General features: G+C 39.2%; 1 protein-coding gene across 2 annotated transcripts; it reads right to left on the bottom strand.

The window, feature by feature from the left end:
* Positions 1 to 1,549: 1,549 nt before the first annotated feature.
* On the bottom strand, positions 1,550 to 14,034 carry ZNF181 (zinc finger protein 181). 2 transcript variants are annotated; one of them, XM_057534480.1, is made up of 5 exons: positions 13,743 to 14,034; positions 13,062 to 13,137; positions 7,671 to 7,791; positions 7,329 to 7,427; positions 1,550 to 6,037 (listed from the first exon to the last, which is right to left on the bottom strand). In XM_057534480.1, exons 2-5 carry the CDS (start codon positions 13,068 to 13,070, stop codon positions 4,551 to 4,553), a joined length of 1,716 nt encoding a protein of 571 aa, XP_057390463.1. In that variant the 5' UTR covers positions 13,071 to 13,137; positions 13,743 to 14,034; the 3' UTR covers positions 1,550 to 4,550. The 2 variants fall into 2 exon arrangements, with proteins under 2 accessions (XP_057390463.1, XP_057390464.1); XM_057534481.1 differs by having other exon boundaries at positions 1,552 to 6,037; positions 7,329 to 7,424; positions 13,743 to 14,033.
* Between the last annotated feature and the right edge of the window lie 1,611 nt (positions 14,035 to 15,645).

Below are 15,645 nucleotides of genomic sequence, written 5' to 3'. Positions count from 1 at the left end.
TATTACTTTTTTATGTCTCATTTTCTCCATTTTTGCCTGAGGAATTATTGTCAGACACCTAAAGTGAACTTTGTAAGGTAGGCAGTAGTCCTTCTGTCAGATGAACTTGATAGATATTGGAAACATTCTAGGCTGAGTGAACCACATGGTCAAAGGGAATATTTTTTGTTCAAGGAGGCATGAGAGGACCTGTGAGATTGCAGAGAACCTTGATCTTCTGAGAGACAATACTGCCAGGAGGCAACTGTATGTCTTTCACTGGATGTTCAAATTCAGCCTATGTTCCTGAGATGTGTGACTCTGGGAGATTTGCTAGTGCTGCCTGAGTCTCAGGTTGCTGACTGTGCCATAGAAAAGATTATAGCATTTGCCTAATAGTCTGTGGGAGGATTAATAAAAGTAAGAAAAACACACCAAACAACTTACATGTGCCAGTCACTCCACTGTTTGCTTTATGAATAAATAAATTCTCACACCCACCTGGTGAAGTGGGAATTATTTTTGTTTTGATGCTGAAATCAAAGCTTGAGAAATGAAGTAACTTTTCTAAGATTAATGAAAAGCAAGTGTCAGTACCAATAGGCTGACTCAAACCTGGGAATTTGGGTCCAGAGCTGGGAATATTTAATTGCTTGAATGCTGCATACAAAGTTCTCAGCATACAGTGCAGGTACACAGTGCACTGTATACAGCCATGAGACTCAAATACTGCTGCTAGCGATATTGTTTGTTACCATTATAATTTTTTCCCTATTCATCTTTAATGCCAGAACTTACTTTCTGTGCCCCTCAAGCCACACAGACTTGTCATTGTCTTTCATCAACGAAATCATAGGCATTTTTTTCTCTAACACAATTGCATCCTGTTTAAAAGGCAGTATCTGACTCCCCTTTGGTGCCCAACACAGAGCTAGTCTCCCACAAAGTGCTCAGTGATGTGTGCCTTGGTTCTTACAGGATCTTTATGAATGACTGCACAATTGTCTCCAGTAACATATGACTAGCCCAAGGCTACTGAAGCTACTCTGACTTTCCAGGCATCAGTGACCTTCAATAATATGGTTGTAAACTCTATTCAGGAACACTGAGGGCAGTTGCACTCAGTCCAAAGGACCCTGTACTGAGAGGTGATGCTGAAGACCTTTAGGCTTCTGGTCTCACTGGGCAAAGCCTCACTTCTCCTCCACAGGGACCTGGGGCCTCCTTCATTCTGCTCTTTCTCCAAAACACATGTGTAGTACACCCTCCCACCTTCCTGCAGCCCTACTGTGTTCTTGTCTCACTTTTTCCTATCCAGTGTCCTCTGTGTCTCCTCAGAGTATTTTGGATAATAAATATATTCCCCTACAAGATAGTTCAAATACCAAAGGAAGACTTGTTGGAAGCAAATGGGAGTGTCTTGTAAGAGACCCCCAAAAGGTGAAAAAGTAGATGGGTGACAGGTGATTAGGAAGACCCACTAGAAGATGTGACATTTGAGACCAGAACGATGAAGCAACCATGTGAAGATAATGATAATGAAATTAATAGCTAATATTTATTTTAGTGCTTTTGAGGTACAAGGCATTATAAGCATCTTACATCAATTAACCCAGTTAATCTTCATAATAATCCTGAGATCTTATTATCATCATTTTACAGATGGAGAAACTGAGGCATGGTGCAGCAATTTGTCCAAGGTCATACAAAGCCAGTATACACGTAACTTGGTTTCATACCCAGGTAACATGACTCCAGAGCCTATGCTCTTCATACACATCAAGAAATGGTTAAGAGCTAAGACTGAGCATGATTCTCCATTGGTGACATTATAACATCATTATGATCTCAGGTATATACTCTTATTGCTTTCTTAAAACCTTCACTATCTTAAATATTTAAGTCTCTGGCTTTCTTTTCCTAGTTCAGTATTATTGTGAAGGCACTTTAAATCAAGAATTGTAAAACATTATCATGTGTATGCTCATGCTTTTTAAATGACAAAGTGTGAGTATTTGGATGAATCCTCATAACAAAATAACAAGATGGCATAAAACTATGTGTAGTGAAGCGAATAAAATCTGGGGGATTAAAGGACTACTTCATCTTTGCTGTATCAGTGCTTAGGAGAGCAGAGGACAGAGCATGGGAGAAACAAAAAGCTACCGCCATTATTGCACAACTAAATATACTTCTAGGGGCCAGTCTATCCATAATTATAAATGTTCTTATCCTTGTTTGATACCATCCCATACTCCTTTAATTATAAATCTCTTGAAGATCCTTCAACATGCCATAGAATGTCAAAATAAATCTTATAACTAAATCAAAGGAAAGATAAACTTCCGCTTAATATTAAAACTTCACCATCCCATTCCAAACCCACTACATCTGGTGAGAATTGCTATGTACCTTCACCTCTTAGCTTTCTGTTAAAAGTAGCATATGTACCAGAGTAGGAGAATATTTTGTCTAAAGTTGGAAACCCTATCACTCATTCCATACCAGAATTATATCAGCAATATAATATTCTTCCTTAAAATAATGTCTTACAACTATCAAATGCCACAGAGAACATAATCTGAAATATAAACTATATAACGGCCCTTTACTTGCAACTGTGTCCATACAATCCTAATCGCTGATCTGTATCACCTTTCCAGTCACAAGATAGAAAACTGAAGCCAGTAAGGCTATTCCATTTCTTATCTGAAACTTATATTTGAAGCCATCCCCCTTATAAACTATAATTATCTGTCAAGGTTCAGTGTAGAAAACAAAAACACTCTTAAATATTTTAAGAAAATATGTTGCAGGATATTGGTGCTCTCAAAATTGGTGAGCAGGCTGGAGAAGTAATGGGAACAGCTCTGGACTACTAAATTCCAACCTCCCATAACAATGATCAAGGGATGGGGAAATGACTGCTGCTGTTACTAGTGTTGCTGCCAGCAGTAGTACCTCAAAGCCACAAAACTTGAAACTAGACACTGAATAATGTATTCCAGCTGCAGAAAACATGATAGAACTTGCTTGTCTGCTTTGCCTAGAATGAACTCCAAGAGCGTGTATGCCTTACATACAGTTGTCCTCAGCATCTGCGAGGAACTGGTTCCAGGACCAACATACTCCCTCACCCCCTACGGATACCAAAATCTGCAGGTGCTCCAAATCCCTTACATAAAATGGCATAGTATTTGCTATAACCTAGGCACATCATCCCGTACACTTTAAATTATCCCTAGGTTACTTATAATACCTAATACAATGTAAACGCCATGTAAATAGTTGTAAACACAATGTAAATACTATGTAAATAACTGCCTGCAGCCGGTAAGTTCAAGTTTTTCTTTTTAGAACTTTCTGGATAAAAACTTTTTTAAAACATTTTCCAACTGGGAGTGGTTGAATTTGCACATGCAGAATCTGCAGTTATGGAAGGTCACTGTAATAAGGACTCATTCCTTAGGATTTGGATTAAAAAGCACATCCTCTCTGCTCTAATCCCTCATAGTACGTATAGTTTCTTGGTTATGTTCTCACAGCACTTCTAAAAATTAAAATGTGTCAATTAAGCCAACTGGAAATGGACTGTGGATTATCCTTACCAAAATAGTGACATTCTTAGCTCAGAGATCAGGCCATTTTTTTCTAGGCTTGTTCGTCTCCCACTGAAGGCTATATAGGAAAGCTGATCCTAATTCTTCAAGAGGAAAGTAGTGGAAAATTTTGTAAGAAAAATCAGTGTGTCGGTGAAAGAGTTCAATATATACAAAATGATTTTACTAGAGACCAAAAATTTTATTCACACTTTTTACTTCTGTTGCAACTTTAATTTTCAATTATAACACTTATTGGATCCACTGGGTGACTAAATATCTTCACATGCCCATTACCTAAAGATAATTTCTACATAGGACTCTTGAGTAAAATGCATGCTGCTACTATAAGATATGTGTATTCATTTATAATATGCTTGTTTGCTCTTCTGTAAATTGTTTACAAATTAGCATCATTGCAAAGAAAGACTTACACATAATTCCTAAATCCTTCAGGTTATTCTAGTATTAATCTTCTAATGTCTAGCAAGCTAAGAATGCTTAGTGAACACTTTGCTACATTTCTTACATAAGCTTTCTCTCCAGTGTGAGTTCTTTGATGTAAAATGAGGGATGCATTTTTTTTTAAATTTTATTTATGAGGGATGCATTTTAACTGGACTTCCCGCAATTTTTATATTCATATTGCTTCTCTCCTGTATGAGTTTAATGTTTTTTAAGAGATTCATATCACCTAATGTCTTTCCCATACTTGTAACATGTAAAGGGTTTTTCCCCAGTGTGGATTTACTTATGTCAATTAAGGGATTAATGCTGGCTAAAGTCTTTCCCATATTTATTGCCTTCATATAGTCTCTCTACAGTGTGAACTGTGATAGACAATAAGGCTTGTATCATTGCTAAAGAGTTTCCCATATTCATTACATTCATAAGAATTTTCTCCAGTACAGATTTTCTGATTTTGAATCAGGGAGGATCTATGGCTACAGTATATTATGACAAATTCTGCATTTATGCAGTTTCTCTCTTATATGATCTTTCACATGTATAGTGATTTATATGGCCTAAAGGCTTTTCCACACTTTTTGTACTACTGGGTTTCTCTCCATTATGTACTCTTTGATGGGCAGTAAGATTTGAGCCTTTGCTAAATGCTTTCCCACATTCATTACATTTATATGGCTTTTCTCCAGTATGAATTCTCTGATGTACAGTAAGGTTTGAACTACAGCTGAAGGTCTTCCCACATTTAATACATTCATAGGGTTTCTCTCCAGTATGAATTCTGTGATGTTGAAACAGGGATGCCCTATGACTGAAGGCTTTCCCACATATACTACATTCATAAGGTTTCAATCTAGTGTGGTTTCTCAAATGCATATTCAGTGATTCAGGCTGGCTGAAGGATTTCCTGCATTTTTGACATTCGAAGGGTTTTTCTTCGGTATGAATACTCTGATGCTGAATAAGAAATGAGAGGCTGCTAAAGACTTTCAGACATTTGTTGCATTCAAATTGTTTCTCTATACTGTGAATTCTTTGATGTCGAGTAAGGTGTGAGCTACAGCAAAAGGCTTTTCCACATTCGCTACATTCATAAGGTTTCTCTCCAGTGTGAATTTTCTGATGGTGAATGAGAGATGACCTGTGAATGAAGGCCTTCCCACATATTCGACATTCATAGAGTTTTTCTTGAGTATGAATTCTCAGATGTTCAATGAGATGTGAAACACGACTAAAAGCCTTTCCACAGTTCATACATTCATATGGTTTCTCTCCAGTGTGAGTGCTTTGATGATTAGTAAGTGATGAGACATGGCTAAAGGCCTTCCCACATTCAATACACTTGTAAGGTTTCTCTCCACTGTGGCTTATTTGATGTCGAGTAAGGGATGAGCCATGGCTAAAAGTCTTCCCACATTCATGACATTCATAGGGTTTCTCTCCTGTATGAATTCTCCAATGGCGATTAAGGATTGATTGTTTCCCAAAGGCTTTCCCACATTCACTACATGTATAGATTTTCTCTCTATTAAAAGTCTGGTGAAGGGTAAGAGATTTGCTTTGGCTGAAGGCTGCCACACTTTCATTAGAATTCAAAAGTTTCTTTCCATCATTGATATTCTCATTTTTTATAACTGAATTTGCTGGTAAGCTCTTCTTAAATATATCATGTTTATGTGACTTCCCTTCAGCAGAAATTCTCTGTGGTTCAGAAAGAATAGACTTTAAAGGCAAGATGCTTCTAAACATATTGCATTTGTAAACACTTTCCCTGGTGGGACTTTCTCTAAAGGTGAGGGTCACTGGTCTGAAATGTTCTACCTGATTTTCACACTTCCCCTCCAACTTCTCTATACAATCCAAGTCCTTGTTAAAATTTGAAAATTCATGACTTTGTTTTATAGTTTTTTCCATTATTACCATTTGGGGAAAATCTTCATCATAAATATCTTCCTTCGTTGATAATTCTTTGCTTTCCCATCTTGATTTCCAATCTGTAATATATCAAGACAGCAAAACACTGCTTTTTCTGAACTTCTTGAAAAGAAACTTCTATGGTAGAAATAGGAGAACTGGATAAAAAAATAAAGTCATTACCCTCTAACCCCCAAGACACATGGCTCTGACAACTCTCATATATTCAATGATTTCTGAACAAAGTTCAAATGCAGCACGGAGAATACAGACAGCTCACAGAGGCAGGAACAGAGTATAATAAGGGAAATGGGTTAATATAGGCAATCAGTTTTGGGGGAAAAAAGGAAACTATCAGAAAGAAAATGCAGAAGGCATTCTGGATCCCAAGCCAACATTTCGTGCCTATACTTATGTGAAAGACTACATTTTATCTCACACAGCCTTGGTTCTCCAACGTTTGATTAATCTAAATTTGCTGTCAGATTAGTATGCTTAATATGAAGAATTCATAGCACTGTGCTAAACAGCTACAATGAAAACAAAATAATCTAAATACTCTTTATGGCTCAGAAAGGTTTAAGCTTTTTGAGTTTATGTAGGATCTGTGTGAAATCATATTTATTGACATTAAAAAATACTGTTCTGGACTTCCCTGGTGGCACAGTGGTTAAGAATCCACCTGCCAATGCAGGGGACACGGGTTTGAGCCCTGGTCCGGGAAGATCCCACATGCCGCAGAACAACTAAGCCCTTGCGCCACAACTACTGAGCCCGCGCGCCCTAGAGCTCGTGCTCCCCAACAAGGGAAGCCACCGCAATGAGAAGCCTGTGCACTGCAACAAAGAGTAGCCCCCGCTCACCGCAACTAGAAAAAGCCCGCACGCAGCAATGAAGACCCAACACAGCCAGAAAAAAAAAAGAAAGAAAATACTGTTCTCAGAAACCTTCTTATCCATCCCTTACTTCCTCTAACACACTTATGTTCATATTTGTTCTTTGAAGCTCTGCCTTAGGGGAAAAGTGATTTTCCATCTAATTGACAGCTTTTTCAGCTTAAAACCATTTGTATATTTTTCCTTAAGTGGACTCAAAAAGAATAATTGCCTTATTTTCATTTCAAATAAATAACAATTTGAATGATTACGATGCCAAAACCCTCCACTTTTGATGAGACGACATGAGTAATACAGAAAAATAATAATTTAGGATAGAGGAATGGTTGTTTTGAAATCTAAGCTAAGGATCCCTCAATTTTGTTATATTTGGAATCTCTGATGACAGTATCCCTAAAATATACTAAAATGCCTCCATACTTTCTACAAGCATCTTTAAACAAAGATCTCCTTTGCCTGATTCACCATGACTTACCTGGAAACAAACTTTTTGACAGCTTTTTCTCCACCATCCAAGGTTCTTTGCCATCCTCCAATAAAGCAATCACGTATGGCTTAGGTATGGAAAGACCTGCTTACAGGAAAAATATAGAACAAACATTGTTTAAGCTGTGGCCTTCATGGAGGAGAGACTATCATCAAAAAAGGGACCGAAGAAAGGTCTGAAGGATGTTCACTGAAACGGGAAGATAAGCTTCAGGCAGGACACAACAGAGCTATACATTTCCTCAGAACATTTACTAAGGAGGATCTCTAACAATTTGGAGTGGCAGAAGAAAGATCTCCCTCATTGGGGTGGAGGCAGAGATATGCTTACCTAGAGATACCAGGTTCTCATAATTCTGTACCATCACATCCTTGTATAAATTCCTCTGAGTAGGATCTAGCCATCCCCACTCTTCATGAGAGAAGTCTATGGCCACATCACTAAATGTCACCTGAAATAGCAAACACATTTAGGCTCAACCATAGCCCTGGCCTCTTTTGTCACTGGTTAAGGGGTAAAATTACCCTGGGGTGGAAGAAAGGGAACAAGATTCAGCAGTTGTGACAATGATCAGGAATCTGATCTAAGTTAAGTAATAATTGGATAATTATGTGCTTGGCATTGTTATACAATAAGGATAAGAGATAAATATAAGAACTCTGCTTCAGGAGAGTAGGGAATAGAATTATAAAATTTTTCAAAATCAGCATTCAACTTTTGGCATATAGTCAAGTGTTTAGCTGTGTTTTTTATAGTTTATGTGCCAGGTAAATAATAAAACATGAATTAAGGTTCAAAAAAAAAGAATCCAATAGGTTCATAATAAAAAGACACCTTTATATTAAAGATAGACACATTCATAACCACATACATAACCAATTTATAAACAAAAAGCAGAAACATTTATGGTACATAATTAAACCTCATATTCATAATCTATAATTAAAATAATTTGAGACCCCTGGGCAAGAAGACTGAAGGATGGTTTCATGCCATAGGTAGTCCTTGAATAGAACCTTAAGGGAAGGGCAAAGAAAAAAAGAAGAAGACACATTTCAAGGAAAATATTCTAAGAAAATAGATTTCTTCCCAATAGTACTCATTCACAGTATTATTTAAAATAGCAAAATTTTAGAAAAATTTTTAATGTTTAATAATAGCTTACTGGTTAGTCAAAATATGTGCAAAAAGAGTATGCATTTAAAATGTCATTATTATTACCTTTCACTGGTGAAAAAGACATTGTTTGGCTATTGTAAATTTTTCACTCCAAGTGTAGATTCAATATTCTGTTACTTTATTTGAATATTTTATTAATACATGTGTTCACCAGTGACACTGGTCTTTGGTTTTTTTTTTTTTTTCTCAAACATCTTTATTGAAGTATAATTGCCTTACAATAGTGTGTTAGCATCTGCTTTATAACAAAGTGAATCAGTTATACATATACAATATGTTCCCATTTCTCTTCCCTCTTGCATCTCCCTCCCTCCCACCCTCCCCATCCCACCCCTCTAGGTGGTCACAAAGCACCGAGCTGATCTCCCTGTGCTATGCGGCTGCTTCCCACTAGCTATCTATTTTACATTTGGTAGTGTATATATGTCCATGACACTCTCTTACCCTGTCACATCTCACCCCACCCCCTCCCCATATCCTCAAGTCCATTCTCTAGTAGGTCTGTGTCTTTATTCCTGTCTTGCCACTAGGTTCTTCATGGCCTTTTTTTTTTTTTTTTCCCTTAGATTCCATATATATGTGTTAGCATACTGTATTTGTTTTTCTCTTTCTGACTTACTTCACTCTGTATGACAGACTCTAACTCCATCCACCTCATTACAAATACCTCCATTTCATTTCTTTTTATGGCTGAGTAATATTCCATTGTATATATGTGCCACATCTTCTTTATCCATTCATCTGTCGATGGACACTTAGGTTGCTTCCATGTCCTGGCTATTGTAAATAGAGCTGCAATGAACATTTTGGTACATGACTCTTTTTGACCTATGGTTTTCTCAGGGTATATGCCCAGTAGTGGGATTGCTGGGTCGTATGGTAGTTCTATTTGTAGTTTTTTAAGGAACCTCCATACTGTTCTCCATAGTGGCTGTATCAATTTACATTCCCACCAACAGTGCAAGAGTGTTCCCTTTCCTCCACACCCTCTCCAGCATTTACTGTTTCTAGATTTTTTGATGATGGCCATTCTGACCGGTGTGAGATGATATCTCATTGTAGTTTTGATTTGCATTTCTCTAATGATTAATGATGTTGAGCATTCTTTCATGTGTCTGTAGGCCATCTGTATATCTTCTTTGGAGAAATGTCTATTTAGATCTTCTGCCCATTTTTGGATTGGGTTGTTGGTCTTTGGTTTTAAAGAGGGAATTTACCTTTGTCAGGTGTTGGGGAAATAATTAAAAATCAAATCTACCAAGCAGAAAATCCTCTCTACAGTGTAAAAAAAAAAAAAAAAAGTTTTATTACTGAATAAGCATTAAACCAGACTGTAATGCACTTCACAGGTAATCACTAATGAGACTCCAAGGACAGAAGGAAATTTCACCCTTTTATAAACTCAAGCAGATACAATCGATTACACATGTTTTCAAAGTAAATGATAATTTGTCCTTAGGTAAGAGGACTTGAAAGCATCATTTGCTACACATACTTCATCCTAAATTCACCTGGTAATTGGGGTAGTCATCTGTGTTAACTGCCTTTACCCCAAAGAAAAATTTTTAAACTCATATCTTTATGACAAGCAAGTAGTTAGAATTTGGAGCCAGGAGTCTAGGCTAAACTCTCACACAGATAGGGAGATAGGGGTGCATCTTCCTTCATGTTTCCATTTTGAAGAGATGGCTCCAAGGCCCTTAAGAAAGACTTTAATGCTTTGCAAAACTCGCAGAGGCTTATTTAGCTCTGAAAAAGATGAACAAGCATCTCAAAGGGACAGGGAAAGGATATACAATTACAGATTTTTCTCAAGGAAACACTCTAAGAAAAGGGAGGGGGAGAAGGTCTCTCTTTTGGCACCAGGGAAAATTCTTTTTTCCATTTGTATTTACTCTTAGCCAGGTATTAGGGTTACGCTAGCCTTATCATATGAACTGAGAAAATTTCCACCTTTTCCTATTTTCCACAGTGGTCTATTTTTTTTTTTTCTTTTTTAAGATTTTTTTTTTTGATATGGACCATTTTTAAAGTCTTTATTGAATTTGTTATAATATTGCTTCTGTTTTATGTTTTGGTTTTTTTGGCCACGAGGCATGTGGGATCTTAGCTCGCTGACCAGGGATTGAACCCATACCCCCTGCACTGGAAGGTGAAGTTAACCACTGGACTGCCAGGGAATTCCCCCACAGTGGTCTTTAAATGATTAGCTTTTACAAATCCCAACTGATAAGCCAAATTAAAAAATCAACACTATATTAAATGAATAAAACACTATGTTTTATTCCACCAATGCAAAGATATTTTACATTTTAAGTTTTGATATTAATGAATATCATTGTATTAATAGTCTAGAGAAGAAATCCCACATAATCTAATAGCTACTCTTTGATCTTGGCACTACTGACATTTTAGGCTGGACAATTCTTTATTGTGGGAGCTGTCCTGTGCATTTTAGGATGTTTAGTAGGATCCCTAGCCTCCACCCTTTAGATGCCAGTAGCAACTCCCCTTAACCACCCCCACCCCCAGTTATAACAACTGAAAGTGTCTCTAGACATTATCAAATGTCCCCTATGAGTGGGAAAACCACTGCTGTACAAAAACACTTGAAAACCACTGCTGTACAAAATTTTTGCACTTCCTTGAAAGACTCTCTTAGGCCTCTCTACCTACACACAAGGTGTTTTCTCAGTTTGGTATAACTTCACTTCTACCTCTGCCGCCCTAGTTCTATGAGACACCGAAACAACTCCAGCCTTGCTTCCCCAGGGATGCTTCAACTCTTTCTTCCCCTTCAATTGCCTGAGCAGCCTGGGATGTTAATTCATCTTTGTCCCCAGAACTTAGGATATTAAGTAAATACCTTAATTTCTTATGCTTTCTTACTTTTCTACCAGTCCTGTACTGCTCAGTACAGTAGCCACCATATTTGGCTATATAAATTTAAATTAATTAAAATTAAATTTAAATAAAATTAAAAATTCAGTTCCTCAGCCACTCTAGTACTCAATAGTCATATGGCACTGGTGGCTACCATATTGGACAGGACACAAATAGAACACTTCCCCCACTGTAGAAAGCTCTCTTGGACAGTACTGCACAAGATCATGAAATCCTGCATGTCACTGTACACCCAAACCTATGTAAGAGTCTTCCTAACAGGTACTTCATTAAGTGTTTAGAAAATGAATCCATGAATGATTTTGGCAATTAGTTCACGTTAGCCTTTACTTAAAAAAAAAAGTTCTTTCAATTCTAATTATCTAATATTCCCAAGAAACAGACTCTGCCCAACACGTACATCTGCCACTCATACCTTCTCCTGTGCAGGCTTCACTTCCACGCCATGATTCTGTCCCATCATTTTCTCATCACTCCTTCACTCAACAGCTATTTACTAAGCATCTGTTTTATGCCAGATACCACTCTGGACACTAAAGATAAAACAGTCAACAAAAAAGAAAAAAAATCCCTTCCAGTGGGAGGAGACAAACAATGAGCGTATGCATATACTAAACACATAGTGTATCAGCTAGTGAGTGATAGGTGCTATGAAAAACAACACAGTGATGGAGGAGTGGAAGTGACAGTCGAGAGAAGGTGACTGCAGTTTTAAATAGGTGTTCAGGGAGGCTTTAGCAAGAAAGTAACCCCTGAGCAAAGATACAGAGGTAAGAATGCAAGCTTGTGTATATCCAGGGAAAGAATATTCCAAGCAGATGGTACAGCAAATTCCAAGGCCTGGAGGCAGTAGCCAGTGTGGCTGGAGCTCACAGAGAACAAAGAGACAGAGAAGGAAGATGAGATCAGGGAGGTAATAAGAGAGCCTAACTGTACAAAACTTTTTATGTCACGACACAACTCTGACTTCTATTATGAGTTAGGGCCACCAAAGAGTTTTAAGCTGAGGAATGACAGGATTTTATATAACAAGAGGATCTCTATGACAGCTGTATTGAGAAGAGACTGAAGAGGGTCAAGGGCAGAAGCAGGGAATCCAGCAAGGTGACTACTGCAATGATATAAGTGGCTTGGACCAGGGTGGCAGTGGTAGTGGCAGTGATAGGGTAACCAATGGTCAGATTGTGTAGATATACTGTGTATATTTTAGATCCAACTAGAGTGTCTGAATTTGAGGTATAAGAGAAAGGGAGGTCTCAAGGATGACTCCAAACCTCTCTTGACTTGAACAACTGAAAGGACTGACATACACCATTAATTGAGACCACATGATATACTTTTGACAACTACAAAGCAAATAATTCCAAACTTCAACTTTGAACTGTAATTTAAAAAAAAAAAGTTTTGCTCAAGACTCTTCAGAGGCTTCTAGCAGAAAACTGGTAGAAAACAGGAGCACTGAGAGAAAACAGTACTTTGGAGTTCTGCAGTCTCCATCCTTTGCTATAATGAAAGGAATCATAGATCCAGTCCCTAAAAGGACTCTGTGAGGTGGGAACTGGTAGGAGAGGCAAAGCAAACACTCAAGAGTCCTGATAAGTAGGTGTTTCAGGAAGATTTGGGGACATACCAACTTACCTGAAACATGACTCTGCAATTTCCAAAAGTCAACACAGTCCTCTTTCCAGGCTCTCTTCTTATAGAAGGGCAGTGCCTGAGAAGGTAGAACAGAAAAAGCAGTCATGAAAAATCAGGCTTATCTTGCAGCTCTGGACACACCTGCATGGAGAATCACACTGGGAATCACTTTCTAGGGCTCTAACCTTTCCCTAGACAAGAGGTAACCAGGTGCCATTTGCGTGTAAATCAACTATCATATACATAAGTGACAAACCCATAAAACAACAGTAATAACACTGTTAAATAAGAGCTCTTTCGATCTTCACCACTATGCATGGTAGGCATTCACATTATTCCAGATTTCTTTTTTTAAACTCTGAGAAAACTGAAACTCGGCGATATTGAAGCAATTTGTTCAAGGTTTACACACTGGATTTTTTTAAAAATGTAGATGGCATTTTCTTTCAGTGCGTACAACGCACACTGGCTCTCCCTTTTCCTTTTCGCAACAGCTCTGAGGTAAGCGCCATCCTTACTCCCCTTTTACAAAGCATGACAGAGGCCCAGAGAAGCTAGGGGCCTGCTTGGGCTCACACCGCGGGGCAGACCCTGGGACCAGGGACGTTGTGGCTGCCATGCCCAGCGCCCGGGTACCATCAGCCCGAGGCCCGCGGCCGCCCTCCCGGGACCCACACTTGCCTTACTCCTCAGCGGAGCCCGCCGGCACCGAAGCCGGGCGCGGCAGTCCACAGTGGGCACCTCCGTGTCCCTAACGCGCCGGGTCGCTGCAGCGGACAATGGCCGCCCGCCTCGCGGGAACTGCGCTGCCCAGAGTCCTCCGCGATTCCAGGACCGAGAATTCCGCAGCAGGGCCGGAGACGACCGCGGTTCGGGCCAAGAGCAGACTCCACTGCCTGCTGCTCTTCTCAGACTCCTCCGCGTCAGAGACAAAAGTTGCCGGTGCGTCGCATGGTCGCCTCCCGAAAAACCACACTTCCCAGGAGGCTCTGCGACCGCGCGATCTCGGCGCACCGCGAGACCACAGCCTGGGCTGTGTGAGAAATTACACAGCAGGGCTACTCCACCGGGGACACTCTCTAAGTACCGGGAGGACAACAGTTGTTTCTGGCGAACTCTGCTTCCCGGAACCAACGGCAGCCGTCTACATGCACTGTGAAGACAATGGCACCCGAACCGCGAAACTACACTTCCCAGAAAATTATGCGGCCGCGAAACGTCTTTCGGGTCATTCCTCTGCTCGCACAGATGTTGTCCTGCCCGGAGAAGGGCAACCTTGCTAGTGCGGGACAAGAAGTGGCCTCTACCAGCCGAAGGTCTCCTCTCATCCAAAACTTTGGTGCTACGCTGTCCAGCTCGTATAGGTCTTGAGTATTTGGCGCCCACTTTTCAGGACTGTATTTCCCCAAATGCCCTATGTCCGGGCTGTTACAACATTAGTTGTCCGCGGACCAATGACACTTCCCGGAAGTTCGAGGGGTCACTTCTTCGCTACGACAGTGACCGCCGCTGTGATGTGCATTACATGTCCTCGAAGGACTCAGGATTATCGGACTCGAGTGAGGGCACTGAGGACAAAGACCCTCAATCCTGGGAAAAAACACTCCTCTGACCCTCCTCCGGCCCCAGAAGCTCTTCTTAGTCTCTGACTTTGCCCAGCCCACCCACACGGGCCCTGGACAAAGATGTATCCAATCCAGAGCATTCTACTGTTGGTGTGAGTTTGTGTTGTTGTCTTTACTTTCTTTTTTAAATAAGTTAAATTTTACTTATTTTTAAAAAAATTATAAATAGTATCACTATGAATTTTCTTGCATATGTCAAGTACTTATACGCATAAGATTCACGAGGTAATGCTTCCACCTTGGTATATCTTGTGAGTGTGGTATTCAGTCCCTATAGCAGCAGTGGTTTTTAAAAACATTGTGGCATCAGCTGGATTCCTCTCAAGGCTTAGAGTATGTAACAAGGAAAGATTTACCAGTGCAAAGTATATTCCCATTTATGTCTTTATTAAACAGTGACTTTATTTTCAAAGTTGTACCAATTTGTACTCCTGCCATAGTTTATAGTTATTTTGGTTGGCAACTGTTGGTGTCAGCACTTGATTTTTGTGCAACTTTCAAATCTTACAAATCTGCTAGGTGTCAAATTATAACTCATTGTGGCTTAAATTTGCATTTCTTTTATTGTTAATAAGATTGAGAATCTTTTCACGTGTCTGTTGGCTTTAGTATTTCCTTCTCTGAGAACTGCACATCTCTTGGTCAATGTTCTTTTAGAACAATGACCTTTTTAATATTAAAATACAAGTTACACAGAAAAATGCAAGATTTTAAAGGGAGAATGCAGAGACTAGGATATTAAAATTTTTCCCCTGAGAACCCCGGGCATTGAACTGGATTCAGTAACCAAGTATGTTTTCTACAGTTTTTGCATAATGTTTCTGAGTGTGAAATTCTTTGATTTTTCTCCTGCTTGGGATTGTTGAGCAGTTTGAATCTGTGAAGTGCCATCTTCTTGTGCTCAGCAAATTTTTCTTCTCCATACATTGCCTCTTCTCCTCTCCTCTTCTTGTGAACTC

Source organism: Balaenoptera acutorostrata, chromosome 19, assembly GCF_949987535.1.
Source record: "Balaenoptera acutorostrata chromosome 19, mBalAcu1.1, whole genome shotgun sequence".
Lineage (NCBI taxonomy): Eukaryota > Metazoa > Chordata > Mammalia > Artiodactyla > Balaenopteridae > Balaenoptera > Balaenoptera acutorostrata.
The sequence above is the reverse complement of the archived record's forward strand: the minus strand, read 5'-3'. Positions and strand labels throughout refer to the sequence as shown.